The sequence below is a fragment of the Citrus sinensis genome, chromosome 7 (genome assembly GCF_022201045.2).
Source record: "Citrus sinensis cultivar Valencia sweet orange chromosome 7, DVS_A1.0, whole genome shotgun sequence".
In the NCBI taxonomy this organism is placed as follows: domain Eukaryota; kingdom Viridiplantae; phylum Streptophyta; class Magnoliopsida; order Sapindales; family Rutaceae; genus Citrus; species Citrus sinensis.
The window spans coordinates 18,803,317-18,821,575 of NC_068562.1; the positions used below are offsets into that span (position 1 = coordinate 18,803,317).

Consider the following 18,259-nt stretch of genomic DNA (forward strand, 5'->3'; position numbering starts at 1 on the left):
GCCACTGGACCAGGAGCTTATAAGTTAGCATACCAAGATGGACGAGATGTAAAGAGGTCGTGGAACGCCGAGCACTTGAAGAAGTATTTCTAGTAAGCAAAGTGCTCTACTAAATCCTCATTTTGATAAATTATTTCTATTAACTGCATGATGGCTTGTTGCGCATGTATATGTTATGTATTTTTGTAATACATTCAAATTTCAAATAAAGATGAATTCAGCATGAAATCCCCCTGCTAGCAAGCCCAATAAAAAGTTCGCTAAGGCAAGTAAGTGCCTGTTTCTGCTCGGTCAACGAAAGACCAGCAGCTAATTTTATGAAAATTTTACTAAGGCAAATAAGTGCCTGTTTCTGCTCGGTCAACGAAAGACCAGCAGCTAATTTTACGAGAATTTTACTAAGGCAAGTAAGTGCCTGCTTCTGCTCGGTCAACGAAAGACCAGCAGCTAATTTTACAAGAATTTTACCTCGTTGACCGAGCAGCTAATTTTACGAAAATTTTACCAAGGCAAGTAAGTGCCTGCTTCTGCTCGGTCAACGAAAGACTAGCAGCTAATTTTACGAGAATTTTACTAAGGCAAGTAAGTGCCTGCTTCTGCTCGGTCAACGAAAGACCAGCAGCTAATTTTACGAGAATTTTACTAAGGCAAGAAAGTGCCTGCGTCTACTCGATCAACGAAAGACTAGCAGCTAATTCGACGAAAATTTTACTAAGGCAAGTAAATGTCTATTCCTGCTCGGTTCACTAAGGAACCAGTAGGCAAAACTAGATAAATTGTCCAATTATTTTACAGAAACAATCTATGAGCAAAAACCAGATAAGAAAGCCAATAGAGAGCATCTAAAAATTTATAAATGTTCAATTATTTACAAAACAAATGCGAGTTTATACAAAAAATAGACTTAAAGATTAGGAGAGTCAACGGCTCCAGCAGCTGAAGGATCAGCAATCTCGGGAGGTAAAGTATCAGCAGTCTCAAGAGGTGGGAGATCAACAATACCGGGAGGAGGAGGCACGGACCCTTGACCCACTTCGAAAGCACGTCCCCCAGCTTCCCCCTCATGCACCCCATCCAAAGGAGCCTCCATCTGCTCCTGCTCACCCTACTCCTCATCTCCCTAGCCGGCCTCAGCCATATATCTCTCCACTCCAGCCCCCAGCTTGCTCATGTCCAGCTCGGGGTATTCTTCCTTAAGCACAGACATGATGCACTTATAGCTGAAAGCAACCCCGGAGTTATACTCGACATCCAGCTGATCATCCACATCAGCGGATTTGCCTTTCTCCTCAGCCAGCTGTTCACTCAGGGATTTGATATCTTCCTTAAGGGCGGTCCTCAGAGTATCTCTTTCACTTTGAGTAGCCTGAAGATCGGACTTCAGGTTACCCAACTCACCCTCAAGTTTGGAAGAAGTAGACTCAGCAACCGCAACTTTCTTCTCTAGCTCCGTAATCTGCCTGTTCAGCTTGGCCAGCTTCTCCTTCGAGCGATCAGCAGACTCAACCCTCTTCTTCAAGTCCTGGTTCTCAGCTTGGAGCTTCTTCTCCTGGCGCGTGATCCTATTCTTGTAACAAGATACTATGGTGGCCAACTTGAAGGAGACCCTTTGGACAGAACCAGCTAGTTCATTGAGATTCATGCTCTCAATGTCCTGGACCATCTTCGGTCCCACTGACTTCCCATAGTCCCTCTGATACAGGGTCAGGTAATCACCCTGATCACGAGACGGAAGAGGGGAGGATCGGTCCCCAGAGCGTGTGCTGACCTCAGAACTCTTGTCATTAGTTTTCTCCCCGACACTCTTACGAGGTGGAGGAGGGGGCAGAGCAGGAACAGAAGCCTTGAAGGGCCAACACTGACTTTCTTCGGAGGCGGAGGAGGGTTGCTGGAGCTGCTCGGAGCCCGACCACGCTTTCTTGTCATCGCACTGAGGATCTTATTATCCATTCCAACTGCTATGTCCACTAAACCCGAACCGACCAGGCTTGTTGGTGACAGGAGGTCTTGACAGGTAGACGCGTTCACCAGAGCAGTCTCCACCTGAAGCAAAGGTCGGTCCTCAAGCCCCCCGATCAAACCCCACGACTCTGAAATAGCAAAAAAGGTTAAAGAACCCAATAAGTGGCAATTTGATTAAGAATTTAGGCAAAAAATGAACGACCTGGGGTGACAAAATGTGTTGGAAGGTAAATATCACAACCCAACGAATGAGCTGCAGGACACCAACTTCCCCCAGCAAAGAAGAATTTGTTCTTCCAATTTTTGCACGAAAAGGGGAAACCGGTGATTGATTTCCTCTTCACAGAGCTCGACATGAAATAATACCAGCCTGCTTCCCTCGGCCTGCTCCTCAGCTGGTATAGATGCTTCACTTCAACAAGGGAGAGCTCCTCTGATCCACACCTCTCCCACAGCACATACATAACTGAGAGAACCCTCCACCCGTTGGGATGTAGCTGACCTGGGGCCAGGTACATACCACCCAGTATCTTAGCAAAATAGTGTTGAAGGGGCAGCCGAGCTCCTAATCTGAAACTCTCCAGGTGCATCGTTACATACCCCCACAGAGGCCGACTAGGAACATCACCTTTCCCAGGAACCACCAGAAGAACCTCCTCAGGAATGTTGTAAAGGTTCCTAAGCTTGAACAGATCAGTTTGGGTGGTGGCACAAGCTATGTAGTCAATAGGATAAGAATCCGCCTCTACCCTATGACCAAGGTTCCGTCTCCGAGGGGGTCCGCTCGGTCCGGAACTGCTCCCTCACCATCACCAACTCCTTCGGGGACCCCAACCCCACCGAAGCTATGGTTCTCACCAGAGCTCGACGAAGGTCCACCTTTATTCCCTACAAGCTCTAGTTCGGGGGAGGGAGAAACAGCCAAGGGGCGTGGGTACTCAAGGGTATCCCTACCATGGGAGGGGCCTACACTACTAGAGGGGCGTAAAAAATAGTGGGCATTGACAAGTTAAGGTCTAAATCCCCTACTTCTTCGTCACTCTCATCAGTAATTAACTTCCTCTTCCGATTTGACATACCGGAATCCCAAAAGAAAACAAAGAAAACTCGAGTATACGGATACAGAAGGGGGCAACACAGAACCCAATCAACAAGAACCAGAGAAGAAATTAAAAGTAATACCTGAATTGAACTGGTACTGATAGCGCGGCTGTGATAGAAGAAAAACCCAGCAAGTGGATGCTCCGGACACGAGAAGTGTGATCAAAGTTCAAAGAGGGGGTTGGTTAACGACAGAGAGACGAATAACAAAACGATGAAGATTTAAGTCTAGGGATTTGAAACGAAAAGGGGAAAATGAAAGCATTTAAGTGATGGGGATGCCAGCTCACTCACCGAATATCGAGGACAGATAGCCCGTCGTTTCAAATTTCAAATATGAAGAGTCTGGAGATGCCACGTCACTAACCGTTACAAGAGGCCAGGATAGATGTAAGCCCAGATATGCAATGGACATGCTAATTTAGGCCCATGCTCAGGTCGGAATCTCCCCAGAAGAAAAATGGTACCTCTGGTTCGTCCCGGTAAACAGAAGATCAGATGAGAAGCTCCCCGGGTTGGTGAGATTTGACTATCAGTTTATACTCTTAACTCATTTCACTCGCAAGACCAGAAACTCGGGGACTGATGTTAAGTAAATAAAAGCACCAGGCCGGCCATGCTACTATTTCCGCCCCGGCATGGATCACCTTAGCCAAGTGGTATGAGCAGAACACGGGGATAAACATGAGCCAACCAGAGACGAGTACCGGCCAGGGTAATATACCGACCAGGGTAATATACCGACCAGAGTCATATACCGAGCCAATACCAATTCCCCAAAAAGCGGGAACACGATCCCACAGAATCACGGTAGTTGCGCTTTTTCCAGAACCGTTGCGGGAGACGCGAGATCCCACGTTTGCCCACAATGTAGCAGTTAAAGTCCCATGAGGGGCTGCCACTACCCGAAAAAGGGGGGATGAAGGGTAAATGGAAACGTGGGACAACGACTATAAAAGAAGAAGAAATCGATGAAGACAGGGACAGAAAAAAGGAGAGAGGGAAAACGCTGCCAAATTGCAACCAGGCCATTTTCTTACAAGCTTCAAATAAACTAGAAACCATTCTTGAATCCATATTGCACTGTTTTCCCATAAACACCTTGTGCTAACTTAGGCATCAGAGGGTTTACGCCGGCAAAACCACCGGTGTCTCTGATCCGTTTTTGGTGAACGCAGGTCTAGTAAGAGAAAGGAGGGTGATTCCAACCCCAGTGGTTCGAGCAACAGTTGATAACATAAACGTTGGTGAAAGAATCTGGTCGGTCAAAGGGCGAGCAGATTTCAGCATCAACAGGTGGTAAATTAGAAATATAATATACAGGTGTTGATTAGATATCATGATTGGATGGATTATGCGAAAAAATGGAGAATTTTAATTTATTTTTTGTTGAATGTTAATTTTTCAGGTTATCTTGATTTCAATTTGGAATAATAATTTGGTCATAGATTTCAGCCATAAGCTATCATAGTCTAGACTTAATGGTACCATTATTCTTGATGAAGGCAATGACTCCCAATCCTCTTATAAAAAATATTTTCAACTATTTTGACGACAAACCTCTCTTACAGTTAATAGTCTCTAAAAATAGATAGATTTATTGTTGTCATGACAAAATAATTTATCGTAATGAAATATAATTAATGCGTCAAAATTATCAGGTATATATTCTATTTTACTTTTTCAATGCAGCACTTTTTTTTTAATATATAAAATAATCAGCTATGCCCCTGAGGCATTTTCTAGGAATAGCTTTTGGCTTCTGCTTACCTCTGTTTCTCTTGTAATTTTCTTTTTCAATTTTTTTTAATGAAGTTAATTAATAAAAGAAGAAGGGCAGGTTTTTCCAAGTCACGCATTATTTGACCACCGTCAATCAAGAAACCAACCAAGTTAATTTCTCTCCATGATTTCCAAAAGCTAGAAAATTTTGTTATTTTTATTTTATTTTATTTATTTTATTTTATTTTTATCACAAGGAAGTTGTATTCAATTTAGACAATACAATAGTACAGCAGCAAAACATCCAAGATCTTATTACAGCTTCAAAGTAAAATATTGCAGTACACAACAGACAATCCTTATGATATTCATAGTAAATTCACGAAGTGAACAGGCCACTGATATCTTAAGCAGCAGCCACAGCTTCGGTAGGCTTCGAATCTGATTCTGCTGATGCTGGTTTTTCCTCTTCCCAGAAGGCAGTCTTCTTCCCGGCCTTAGAAACAGTCTGGAGGACAGCGTCGGGCTGCACGTTGCCCTTCACAGTCACCTTTTGCTCCTTCAAATCAATGTCGAATGTTTCCACACCATCCATTTTCCCCAACACTCTCTTCACTGCTCCATAGCAGCCCTCGCATGACATGTCAACCTTAAGGACAACGGTCTGAGACATAGCAGGACTTGAAATAAAAAAAAAGAACGACAAAAATTGATTTTTTTTTTGGGGGCTTTTGTTTTCGTTTTGTTTTTGATGCTATTATCGGTAACGATTTTGCTTTCTATAGAGGAAAAAATGGGTGACGGGCTCTAACGATAAATCAATTTTGTTTGTGGAAATATAAATCAATTTCACCTGCTTTTTAAAGTACAAATACAGAAATAGAATTTTCACAAAATACCAAACATGTGGAATTTAATTTTTGGCCGTGTAGACCAAAATGCAAATGAAAGAAAAAAGAAAAAAAAAAGACTTAAAGACTTCTAAAACATGTGGAAGTTTTTAGACTTTTTTATAATGATGGGTTTTCCAAAGGGAAAAAAAACATAACAACACTTCTAAGACTTATTTTGATGATCACATGTACACTCTTTAATTTTATAAATGGATGTATAAATACTTTTTTTACAAATATGTATTACTTTTTAACATCATATTTTTGTTTATTATAAATATTTAAAGTTAATTTTAGGTTCATATATAATAATAGAGTATAATTGTACAATCGTTCTCTTACTAAACACAAATACACAAATGCAAATATTGAAAGAAAGGGAAGAAAATTAATGCATGAAAGACTTATAGAAGACAACCAAGTAAATCAACTATAAGCTAGGTGCATAAATTGTTAGATGTGTTATAAGTAAATAGCGAATGACATAAAGCCCTCTTGTGAGCTACAGAGAGAGAGAGAGAGTAGTTAAAGATATAGAGTGGGTGGTTCAAAAAAAAAGGTGATAATGTTTGTTCTATTATTAATAATATAGAAAAAAAACATGTCTAAACATTATTAAGTGTATTCTAAAAAATAAAAGGTAACTTAAATTTATTTTTATTTTGGTCATCATATAATAAAATAACACTTTTATAATAAAATTTATCACAACAACCAAAACAACTAAGTTTACTAAATACTCTAATCAGCAACTTATCTCATCCGCACAATAGAAGCAGATTATTTAATTAGCCACTACAATCTCAAACTGGCCCATACTCAAAAATGGATTCTTTGAGTAACTTAGAGGAGTTGGGATGACCTACAATGAAATTGACATTCTTGTGGCGCCTAAACACAATTATAATATTGAAGAAAATAAAATTTTTTATTAAGTGTTTAAAACTAAATTTAGACAATGAATTTGGACTTTCTTCAATCCTATTTTAATTATTAAACAGATTACTTGGTTCTAATAACTTTGCAATGCAAAATAAATAGTTAAATTAATAAATTATTAACTAATTTTCAAATTCATAAATTGTTAACTAGTTTCCTGACATATATATCTAAAGTTGTAAGTTGCTTAATTTCATCAACTTGGAAGAATTGACAGTAATGGAATGGTCCCCTTTCGAAATATAAAGCCTTAAGCTATAATGATAATTTTACTAGTTGTTTACTTTGAGTTCCTAGCTGGAAAAGATATCACATGTTTCATTGCCATTCTAGACACTAGGTGGCAAGCTTTCGAAAAAGCCTTGATTACTGCTGTCAAAGCAGGACTCAACCAAGGTCATGTTGTGCTCCAGGTAGAACCAAACTTCACCCTTGACATACACAAGCCATCCCTCACAGATGCCATTAAGGTATTAATTCAAGTCAATGGTTTAACCATGAAACCTAATGAATCTACCTTAGCAATTCACCACACCATGACCTATAAAGTCCAAACTCATCTATTCTCTATGAGCAGCTCTGGCAAACCTATTACCAGATTTCTTGCTGGTGATGGCAGAGTCTTTCAACCCAGGACTTATAGGCAAAACCAACTCATTTTTCCACCACAATGGATCAATGAGTATGAGAAAAACAACAGGCCTCAACAGATCCATGAGGTCCCAAAAATAAGCCGGTTGCAAGAAGGAAGGGTATCGGTCTCTTTTCCCACTAAGACTAAAGCCCTCTATCCATGTGAAAAGTGCCAGCTTGAAGGAAAGCATCCCTCCTTGTGCACACATATGCCAAGGAAAACCACCTCTTGTAGATTCATGGGTCCAGTCAATATGATCACCACTCCAGACCTTGATAATGAATTTATCAAGGATATTCCTGGAGAAATGTATGCTGCCAAATGGGTAATACAGAAAACCAACCCAATTGAGTTCGGCCCAATTGAGAAGGCAGTCGACTGGTCAAATATTAATGCTGTGGAACAGAACCAGGCATTAGGAGACATCATGGTTACCCAACAGCAAATAGTTACAGACTTAGCTATTATCAGAAAATAACTAAAAAAGACCAGAAAACAACATAAAATGACTACCCAGTAGTTTTCTCGACTGCATGATAATGCCTCTAGATCCATCAACATGATTGTTATGACTGGAGCTGCAGATGAGGACGAAATGGAAAGAACAAAGGAAAGCTATCAAAAGAAGAAAGTGTCCAGACACTGGAAGAGAAAACCTACAAAACCATGGCATATCTGGGAAGAAAATGCATCTGGCAATTGTCAGACGGCATTCTGGAGAAGCTATGCTCCTCCTCCTTAATACCGATGGCCCCAGAAGGTTACATGATGAAAAGAGAAATCTGATACTGAAGAAGAATCAAGTATCTCCTCTGATGATACTACAAGGATCCCTCCAATTCTCATTCTTATGCAAAGGGCAAATCCTCCTAATCCATTCTATGTGGATACTCGAACCAGATTTGTAACCTCAACACCAACACAGGGTCAGACTTCTGATCCTACAAGACAGGAACAAACTCAGAACCTGTCAGGCACAACATAATTCACTGCCCCAGAATTCACTAATCAACCAGCAGCATCTGCAGAAGCATCCTCCAATCCAGCTGACCAAACTGCTGAACGTGCCCCACATATAGATGAAGTATCCCAAGGAGAAGAATGGGAAACCAGGGTACATTTAGGGCACTCTACAACTAGAAAAATGCTCTGGAACATCGATGGAATGAAGCCAAAGGAAAGGTTGGCTTATTTTGAAAAATTGGTAGCTTGGTACGAAGGAGAATGCCAACGAGCCCCTCAGTTGAGCAGAAGATCAGCCGCACTAAGGCTGATAGCAGGGTTCGCCGGATCGCTGAGATGATGGTGGGGAAGAAAGCTCACCAGAGACCAAAAATAGTTTACTCTCAGCAGGGAAGATCCTTATGGAAGCTTGGTAGAGAATCTATCCTTGGATTTTCTAGGCCAATACACAAGAGAAGAAGAGGTTGCTGAAAAGCAATTTCTCCAAAACAAATGTTGTGATGTCCGAAATATGGAAGAGTACTACCTAGAGCAAGAAAGGTTGTACTACATCTTTGACAAATAATCCGATACCATCCACAGGACATTCGTGTTCAACATGCCAGGCCCAGTTGCAGAAATGATGGAAGCTAAATTCAAAGCTGATGCAATCGTTGACTTAACACAATACAGCCTCGCTCAGCTCTATTAAATGTCAATGGAACTCATTCAGAGCCATTGCCGATCTCAAGATCTAAGAAAGCACATGAAGCAGATTGAGAAATCCTCTCTGCAAAAGTTCTACAATGAGAAACCAAACAAATTTGGTTGCCAGCATACAGACAAGATGTGCTCTTGCAATACTTGCAAGCGAAAGAAAGACAAACGGCCCTGGAAACCCTACAAAGGAAAGAAATACCGTTTCATCAAAAAACGAAAACACAAGAAAGGCACCAGAATATGTTTTATCTGTGGAAAGAAAGGTCACTATGCCAAACAGTGCAAATCCAAGAAGAAACTTCCAGCAAAACTCCTCCAAATGATCCAGCAGAAAGATTTTGATAATGACATCTATACCTGGTTGGATAGCCCCCTCGGCGCTGTCTACACATTAGATGAACATCCTCTTTCCGATACTGAGGATACTGATTCTACTACTTGCATTGACAGCGATTCTACTGACGACGACCTTGTTATGGCTGTCCATGATCCCCTCTAGGCTAAATTGGCAATGCAACCATCCTCTCTCTTCCGGCCTCATATCAAAGTTATCCTCAATCCTACAGAGGATACTCAGGTAGCACTTACTGCTCTCATTGATACGGGAGCAATGTGCTCATTCATCCGAGAAGCTTGTGTTCCAAAAAGCTTTTATGTTCCTACAAAGGTTTCATTCGGATCAGCCAGCGGCAGGGACTTCTACAGCAAAAAGATTACTCATCCAATAGAGATCCAACCATTCATGATCAAACTTGGCTTCTTTGCTTTTGATTACTCAGGCGAAAATATCTTATTGGGTACCGACTTTTTAAGTCTGGTTGCCCCTTTTGCCTTTTTTCCCGAAGGATTCTCCTATACCATTCGTAATCCTCTAGATGGTACGAGTCATTCTTTCCAAGTTCCTTGGGTTGAGAAACAATCTATTTTTGGGGAGGGTGGAAAACTAGACAACTACCCTATCCATAAATATGAACCCCAGATCAAGGAACTCTTAGAGTGATGTGCAGAAGTGCCAAACCAGTTCTGGGCTAGAGAACAACATTTTGTGTCTCTACCCTACAAGGATGGGTGGACCATGCCTCACCAGACAGCCTCTCATCCAGGCATGCCTCATGACGAAAACTTATGCAAAACAGATATCCAAGCCCTTATGGATCTAAAGCTTATTAGACCCTCTAAGTCTCATTGGGCCAGCCCAGCATTTTATGTCAACAAGCATTCAGAGCAGATATGTGGAAAGAAGCGATTGGTAATAGACTATAGAAAGCTGAATGATTGCTTGCAGGACATAAGATACCCCATTCCACGAAGGACACACATTTTGAAACGCATTGCTGGAGCAAAGGTGTTTTCAAAGTTTGACATGAAGTCAGGCTTTTGGCAAATTAGAATCAAGGAAAAAGACAGACACAAGACAGCATTTGTGGTCTCCCATGGGCATTATGAATGGAACGTGATGCCTTTTGGCCTAAAGAATGCACCGTAAGAATTCCAAAACAGAATTGATGAGGTGTACAAATCCATCTCAGGATTCTACCTTATCTACATTGACGATACTCTTATCTTTAGCAACAGTGAAGAAAAACATGTTGAACACATGTCTCAATTCAAGGCACTAACCTATAAACATGGGTTAGCCCTGTCAGAACCAAAGATGAAGATAGGCCTTGATGAGGTAGACTTTTTGGGACTACACATCAAACAAGGATTCATCATTCCTCAGCCACATATTGCTGAGAAAATATCCCAATTCCCAGATCAGCTGTCCACTAGAAATCAGATCCAGCAATTCCTCGGGATAATCAACTATGCAGTAGACCATGTGCAAGATCTGTCAAAGATGACGAGTCAGATATCCAAGCACTTAAAGAAGGGTGCCCTACAATGGTCGGAAGACGCGACAAAAGCAGTGACAGACTTAAAGCAAAAATGCCAGCCACTTCCACCATTAAAGATACCTGACAAGGGATAGCTCATCCTATAGACAGATGCTAATGACCATTATTGGGGAGCACTGTTGATAGAGGAATCCGAGGGAAACAGGAAAGTATGTGGCTATAAATCTGGCCAGTTCAACGATGCTCAAAGCCACTACCCCTCCTCTAAGAAAGAAGTTTTAGCAGTCGTCAAAGGGATCAAGAAGTTCCAGTTCTTTCTTTTACTAACTCCCTTTGTGATTGAAATAGATTACAAGTACCTCCAGAGATTACTTAGAAGAAAAGAAGGAGAAATCCCAGATCCACAACTTACAAGGTGGTCTGAGTCTCTCTCGAGATTCAAGTTCGAAGTAAAACACATCAAAGGAGAATCCAACACTGTAACGGATTTCCTTTCCAGACCAATCACCATGATCAAAAGGAGGAATCTCCTAAGAAGATGGGAAGAAGGCAGCTCTAGTGCCCATGAAACTAGAGCACACTTTCTCAGAGATCTCAATACCTTCATCGCTTGGCTTCCTTCGGAAGTTCAGGATGACATCTTTGAGAAGGTCATCACCCACAAAAGAGATCCAGAAGATCAAGCTCTAACATGGCGGGTATGGCAGGTCGTGGCCATGCAAGAACACAGACCTGCCCATAATAAGAAATGTCAGAGAGCTTTTGATCCACATCTAAATCCTGACCAGATGCATGAAACGGTCTTCAAGATTGGTTGCACCTTCCACTATGTAATAGACGAAAATTCCAACTGGGGTCACTATGTTATCTGTGACATAACGCCACAAGCCTATTACATAACGTGGTCCTGGCTTAACATCTACCCTGTGGCAATATTGTTTGAACCAAACCTGATCCACACCAGCAGAAGATATGGCAAATGAAGATGGTTCGACCGAATGTTCGTTCCTATCTTCGAGGATATCTTGACACTAAAGCTTATCAACGAGTATCAAATCACTCACTCCACTATAGTGATTGTAAAACTCACGGATATCTAGGGAAGATACAAGCATCCTTTTGTACAGGTGGCCATGCATGATCACTCCCACGAAGAAATAGACTCGATGTGGACAGGCTGCTGGAATGCAAGAAGGGCACTGGCAGATGTATATGGAACTGTTCCCATGTACAATACTCACAGCCCAGTTTCCCCACAAGTCTGTAGTACTCTAGATCTCTACTATAGAGAAGAGATTAGAAATCTTAAGCTTCATGGTGAGGAAGACGAAGCAGCAGACATACAGCAGAGGTATAATGACTACCTCACTCGGCATGGCAGGCCAAAGATAGACCTCCAAGAATGGCCCCAACCAGAAGTAAACCCACAGCCAGACAACATAGAAGACCCCATATGGCCAAATATGGGAGAAGACATGGATGCAGCATCCGAAGACCGATGGAACCATAGGTCAGGACGAAGCACGCCAACAAGTGGCAACTCTGGGCTATAGCGAAAGCTTAGTGGACCCTACAGTGGAAGCAATGGTGATAATAATATATGTATGTATTTGTATTCGTATGTATTGAGTACCATCCTTAGAGATAAGGATGAGAGTGTGAGTGTGACATAAAGTAAGGAGTGAGTTGTAAAGTAGATTCCTTTGTGATAAGGATCAATAATACCTACAGTATGTAATAGTGGTTTCCTTGTGCCTATAAAAGGGAACCCTTGGTTTGTATATAGGGGAATATAATAAAAATTGAGTGAGTATAAAACTCAGTGAGTTCAGTGAGTGGGTAGTAGTTTTTGAAAAACATAAATTTATTTAAAATGATTTAATCTTTCCCAAATCAATTTCATCAAAATATCATAAGAATTTACATAAACTTATTTAATTCAAATCATACACTGAAATAACAATATCACGTAATTTTGCATAAAATCAATGAAATCATAACGCTTGTAATATCAAATACTGAATACCAAAAACTATCACCAAACAAGTACCCAGGGGAATAATCTCATCATATCCAGACCTCGACGGACGGGCAATCGGGGAACTATTATGCCCCGAAGCTACAACGGATAGATAGGAAAATGTCAGCTCATATCTCATATATCTCATCATATCTGTGCATGCATAATCTGGTCCCCAAAGGACAAGGTGCCCAAGCACACGGCCCAAAGCCTCTATGTGTACTCAGACGGGCCAATGATTTTGCAAACAACCTTTTATACACATGTACATAAGCATATAATCACATTTGAAATCTCATTTCCTTTTTATTTAACATATCTCAAATCCACTCAATTCTATTATCATACATTTACTCAAAAACGATAACAAAATCACTTATTATCAAAACATGTTGTACTGTATCATAAAATCAGAATATACTATGAAAATATGTTTTGTATATTCCACTCACAATGACAATATCCAGACTCGGTATCAACAACGTCCGCGGGTTGATTCTCGTTCGCGGGTCCTCCTAATCAAGTAAATGACAAAATCATTTTCCGTAAACATGAAATACAACTAATTTCACACAATAAATCTCGAAACAAATATCTATCCGCATAAATTATTCTCGTATGCATAAAATTACTAAAATACCCCTATATGCCAAAATTACCAAAATGCCCTCGACGTCAATATTTACTAAATTCTCCAAAAAAATCCTAAATTATCAAGTTGCCCTCAATTTGGATCACAAAAATAACCACAATGTCAGAAAATTACAAATTTACCCTCGAAGTGTAAAATTACCAAAATGCCCTTAACAACATAAATTACTGAATTACCCCCAAAATCTCAAATTACCTAATTGTCCTATTCTGAAATTACAAAATTATCCACCGATTTCAGAAATTACAAACTTATTCGAAGTTTGTAAAATTACCGAATTGCCCCTGCCGTTCAATTTGATAGTTTTGACCACCCTGAGTCCAATGGTGGTGGCCGTGAGTTCCCACGCCCGATGACGGCGGCGGATCGAGCTTACCAATCAGCGAGCTTTCCAGTGGTTGATCGGTGGAATTCCAACCGTTTCAGGAGGCGAGGTTGGTCAGAAAATGATAAGGGTGAGCTGAGGATCAAGGTCTAGGCGGTGGCATCACCCAAAACCGGCGGAGTTAACAACGATGAAAACGGGTTGAGCTGTGGGTTTTCTGAGCTTGATCGCCGGTGTTCTCGCCGTTTTAGCCTAAGCCCTGCTTTCTCATTTTATATATGCTAGCTAGACTTGTGGATCATTGATATAATTTAATATTTAATTTGATTAGTCTGAAGGAATTAATACTAATTTAAACATACTTTTATTTACTCCGTCAATTAATTAATTAATTAATTAATTACTATTTGGCTTGGATTCTCATGATGTTTTAATTTCCTTTAAATTTATTAATTAATTGACTTTGTTTTTAAGTCTTAAATCTGAGCATGTTTGCGGAATTTGATTCCTTCAACAACTTAGAAGTGTTGGACATGAGTTACAACGAAATCGACAATCTTGTGGTTCCTCAAGGTAAACAATTAAAATATTATTTAATTGCATTAATTTAATTCATTTGGTTAGGGAAGGCCCAAAAGGTATATAAAAAAAAAGAAACAGAGAATTTATATTGTTTCAAAAATAGAATGTAATAAAGATTTGATTCCAGTTCTTTAATCTTTACAGGGATTGAAAAATAATGTTGATCTTTTCCCAAAGCATAAAATACAAATTGACTCCTAATTAAATTAATCATTTAGTTTGTTTATCTCTAAATTTAGACAATGAATTTTGATTTTCTTAAATCCTATTCTAAAATATATTAAAAAACAGGTTACAGAGGCTTGAGGAAGTTGAAAAGCCTGTATCTATGGGGAGTTGGAATTAGAGATGGAAGCAAGTTGTTACAGTCAATAAGATCATTCCCATCCCTCAACACTCTTGACCTTGGGTCTAATAATTTTACAGAAACTGTGATAACTACTACTCAAGGTAAGTAAAAGGCACAGATGTGGCCAACTTTCTAAATAAACTGTTAATTAATTAATTAATTAATTTTTCGTATTATTAATAAAGCTAAATCTGTTGCTCCTTCCTTCTAATTCTAAACAGAGTTGCATAATTTCACCAACTTGGAATATTTGACATTGTCCGGTTCCTCTCTCCATATAAGCCTTCTGCAAAGCATTGCATCAATATTCCCTTCGTTAAAAAATCTGTCAATTTTTGGTTGTGAAGTCAATGGTGTCGTACGTGGTCAAGGTAAAAGAAAAGTGTTGATTATGAACTCAATGTTGTCCTACGTGTTCAACATTTTTATTTATTTATTTATTGTTTAATGTTTCTTCTAGGTTTTCTTCATTTCAAGAGGTTGGATTATTTGGACATGGGTTTTGCGCGCTTTGCATTTAACACCAGCTTTCTTCATATCATTGGTGAATCGATGCCTTCTCTTAAGTACTTATCACTGTCAAATTCTAGCCTTAGCACTGACAGTAAGATTCTTTAACAGGGTTAATGAGATGCTCACACCCGCCCTTCTTAATCTATAATATTAATTTTCGATTAAATATATAATTACACAAACCAATCACTTATAAAAGAATGAATGTTGTGCATTTGTTAAATTTTATATTGTACTGATGGATGAATTAATAAATTTTCAGGCATCTGTTCGTTGGTGCATCTGCAAAAGTTGTACATAGCACGCAATAATTTAAGAGGTACCTTGCCTTGGTGCTTGGCAAATATGACATCCCTCTAAATCTTAGATGTTTCTTTCAATCAACTTACTGAAAGCATCTCCGATTCTCCCCTCGTTCATTTGACATCCATTGAAGAGCTGAGACTTTCATACAATCACTTTCGGATCCCAATTTCCTTGAACCACTTTTCAATCACTCAAGACTTAAGAGCTTACAGGCTGACAACAACGAAATAAAAGCTGAAATTACTGAATCACATTCTTTGACCCCAAAATTCCAATTAAATACTCTCTCATTGTCTTTTGGTTATAGAGACAATGTCATATTCCCCAAATTCCTTTACCATCAACATGACCTGGTGAATTGTTAGAGTACAATTTATGCACTAGTTTTGCATTGTTTACTTCCCTTAATATCGATGTTTTGCACTTAATAATAGTGATTTACTTGTGTTTTATTTTTTAGGTGCAATTCTATTGATTGGTGCAAAAATTGAGCTACAAGATGATGTTTAAGGATGATTGTTCTCTTGGAGAAATTATGAGCGTCAGAAGAACTTTGTTGATAAGGCGTGGGCGCGTGGTGTCAATTACGGACCTGCAGTTTTTAGTTTAACGTGTTTTGTATTTTTGGTTATTTTTGTAATTACGAATTTATTATTTCATATATTAGTATTTTATTTTAAAAAGAACTCTAGAGGAGAAGAGAGAGAGAGTATTTAAGGGAGGAATCTATTGTGAAAAGGGGGAGATTTCAGAAAAAAAAAAACTCTAGATCTAAATTTTTCTCTTCTCTCTATGAAGAACTAAACCTATTATTCTGGTTGAAGGTTAATGAAGCTTTGATTCATCACTACTGTGAGATCTTTCTTATGCTTTAATTGTTTTATTACTTTTTGGGTATTTATTTATTCTCTGAATTATTGTCATTATTATGTTTGTTAATTAGCTAATTGGCCACTATTTAATTATCAACTTAATCTATTGTCAATTAAAGGATTCATCGTATGAAGATTTTAATGTTTGTGACAAATAACATAGCAGTGAGTTGTGTTATGAGAATAAATAATCTAATTTAAATGAATCATCGTATGCGTTTGTTAATTAGGATTTGGGTTTCTCTGGTTTTTCAGGCTGTCAATTGATTAAATCATATGATCGTATCTAGGATTGTTTATTGATTAGGGAAATAACCAACGGTCGTACCTTGGTTATCGACTAGTTAAGGAGAGATTGACTATTAGAGGGTCTCAGTAGCTATAACCAGTCTATTCATAAGTAGTAATAATTTATATTTGAATCAATGATCAATAGTCGAAACAAGCTGAGTTAATTCATTCAACCAGAGCTTTCTCCAATTTGAATTACAATTTTAATTTGCGTTCTTGTTATTTAAATTTGATTTTTATTATTGTCAACAATTCCCCCATTTTACGATTTATATTTTAAAAGGATTTAAATAATTATCGATCTCTGTGGACACGACCCTGCTTAATCACTATACACAATTTATTTAGAGTAGGTATTTATTTTTGCTGGTTTCGACAACCATCATGAATGTTGATCTCTCACACGTAAAGATGAATGGAGAATTTCCAAATTGGTTGTTGGAAAACAACACAAAATTGAGACAACTTTCGCTCGTCAATGATTCTCTTGCAGGACCTTTCCGCTTGCCAATTCATTCACACAAACAATTAAGACTGTTGGATGTCTCCAACAACAACTTCCAAGGCCGCATTCCACTAGAAATTGGAGATATTTTACCAAGTTTAAAAGTCTTCAACATTTCCATGAATGCTTTGGACAGTAGCATTCCCTCTTCGTTTGGTAATATGAACTTCCTCCAAATTTTGGACTTATCCAACAATCAATTGACTGGTGAAATCCTTGAGCACTTGGCCATGGGTTGCTTCAACTTGCAGTTTCTTGCGTTATCAAACAACAGCCTAGAAGGTCATATGTTCTCAAGAAATTTTAACCTGACAAACTTAAGATGGTTACTATTAGAGGGCAATCACTTCGTAGGAGAAATCCCACAAAGTTTGTCTAAATGCTCCTCACTAGAAAGGATTGTATCTTAATAATAACAGTTTCTCAGGTAAAATTCCACGATGGTTAGGTAATCTCACAGAGTTACATATTATAATGCCCGGAAATCATCTTGAAGGTCCTATTGTAGTGGACTTTTGTCACCTTGATTCACTTCAGATTTTGGACATTTCAAACAACAACATATCTGGGAGTTTACCATCTTGTTTCCTTCATGTCTCTATCGAACAAGTTCACTTGTCGAAAAATATGTTAGATGGAGAGCTAAAATAAGGTACATTATTTAATTACTCTTCCCTTATGATATTAGATCTTAGCTATAACCGCTTGAATGGCAGCATTCCAGATTTGGTTGATGGGCTTTCTCAATTAAGCCACCTTATCTTGGCTCACAATAATCTTGAAGGTAAAGTGCCAGTTCAATTGTGTAGATTGAACCAACTACAGTTGTTAGATCTTTCTAATAATAATCTTCATGGTTTGATTCCTCCTTGATTTGATAACACCACACTTCATGAAAGTTATAGCAATGGTTCTAGTCTTAAGCCATTTGAAACATCTTTTCTCGTGAAAAACATTTATATATACAGAGAAAAGAAAATCCTTGAAATTTTTGAATTCACAGTAAAGAACATTGCCTACACTTACCAAGGAAGAGTGGTTAGCTACCTATCAGGACTTGATCTTTCTTGTAACAAGCTAATCGGTCATATTC

General features: G+C 39.0%; 2 protein-coding genes across 2 annotated transcripts; both read right to left on the reverse strand.

Moving 5' to 3' along the window:
* Positions 1-1,120: 1,120 nt before the first annotated feature.
* LOC127898862 (uncharacterized) lies at positions 1,121-4,095 on the reverse strand. Its single transcript, XM_052431356.1, has 5 exons — positions 3,822-4,095; positions 2,770-2,928; positions 2,231-2,677; positions 2,029-2,090; positions 1,121-1,930 (listed from the first exon to the last, which is right to left on the reverse strand). The coding sequence occupies exons 1-5, from the start codon at positions 4,093-4,095 to the stop codon at positions 1,121-1,123; spliced, it is 1,752 nt and encodes a 583-aa protein (XP_052287316.1).
* Positions 4,096-5,077: 982 nt separating this feature from the next.
* Positions 5,078-5,539, reverse strand: LOC112497131 (copper transport protein ATX1-like). The gene has a single exon (XM_025094588.2). It carries the CDS (start codon positions 5,456-5,458, stop codon positions 5,192-5,194), a length of 267 nt encoding a protein of 88 aa, XP_024950356.2. The 5' UTR covers positions 5,459-5,539; the 3' UTR covers positions 5,078-5,191.
* Positions 5,540-18,259: the final 12,720 nt, after the last annotated feature.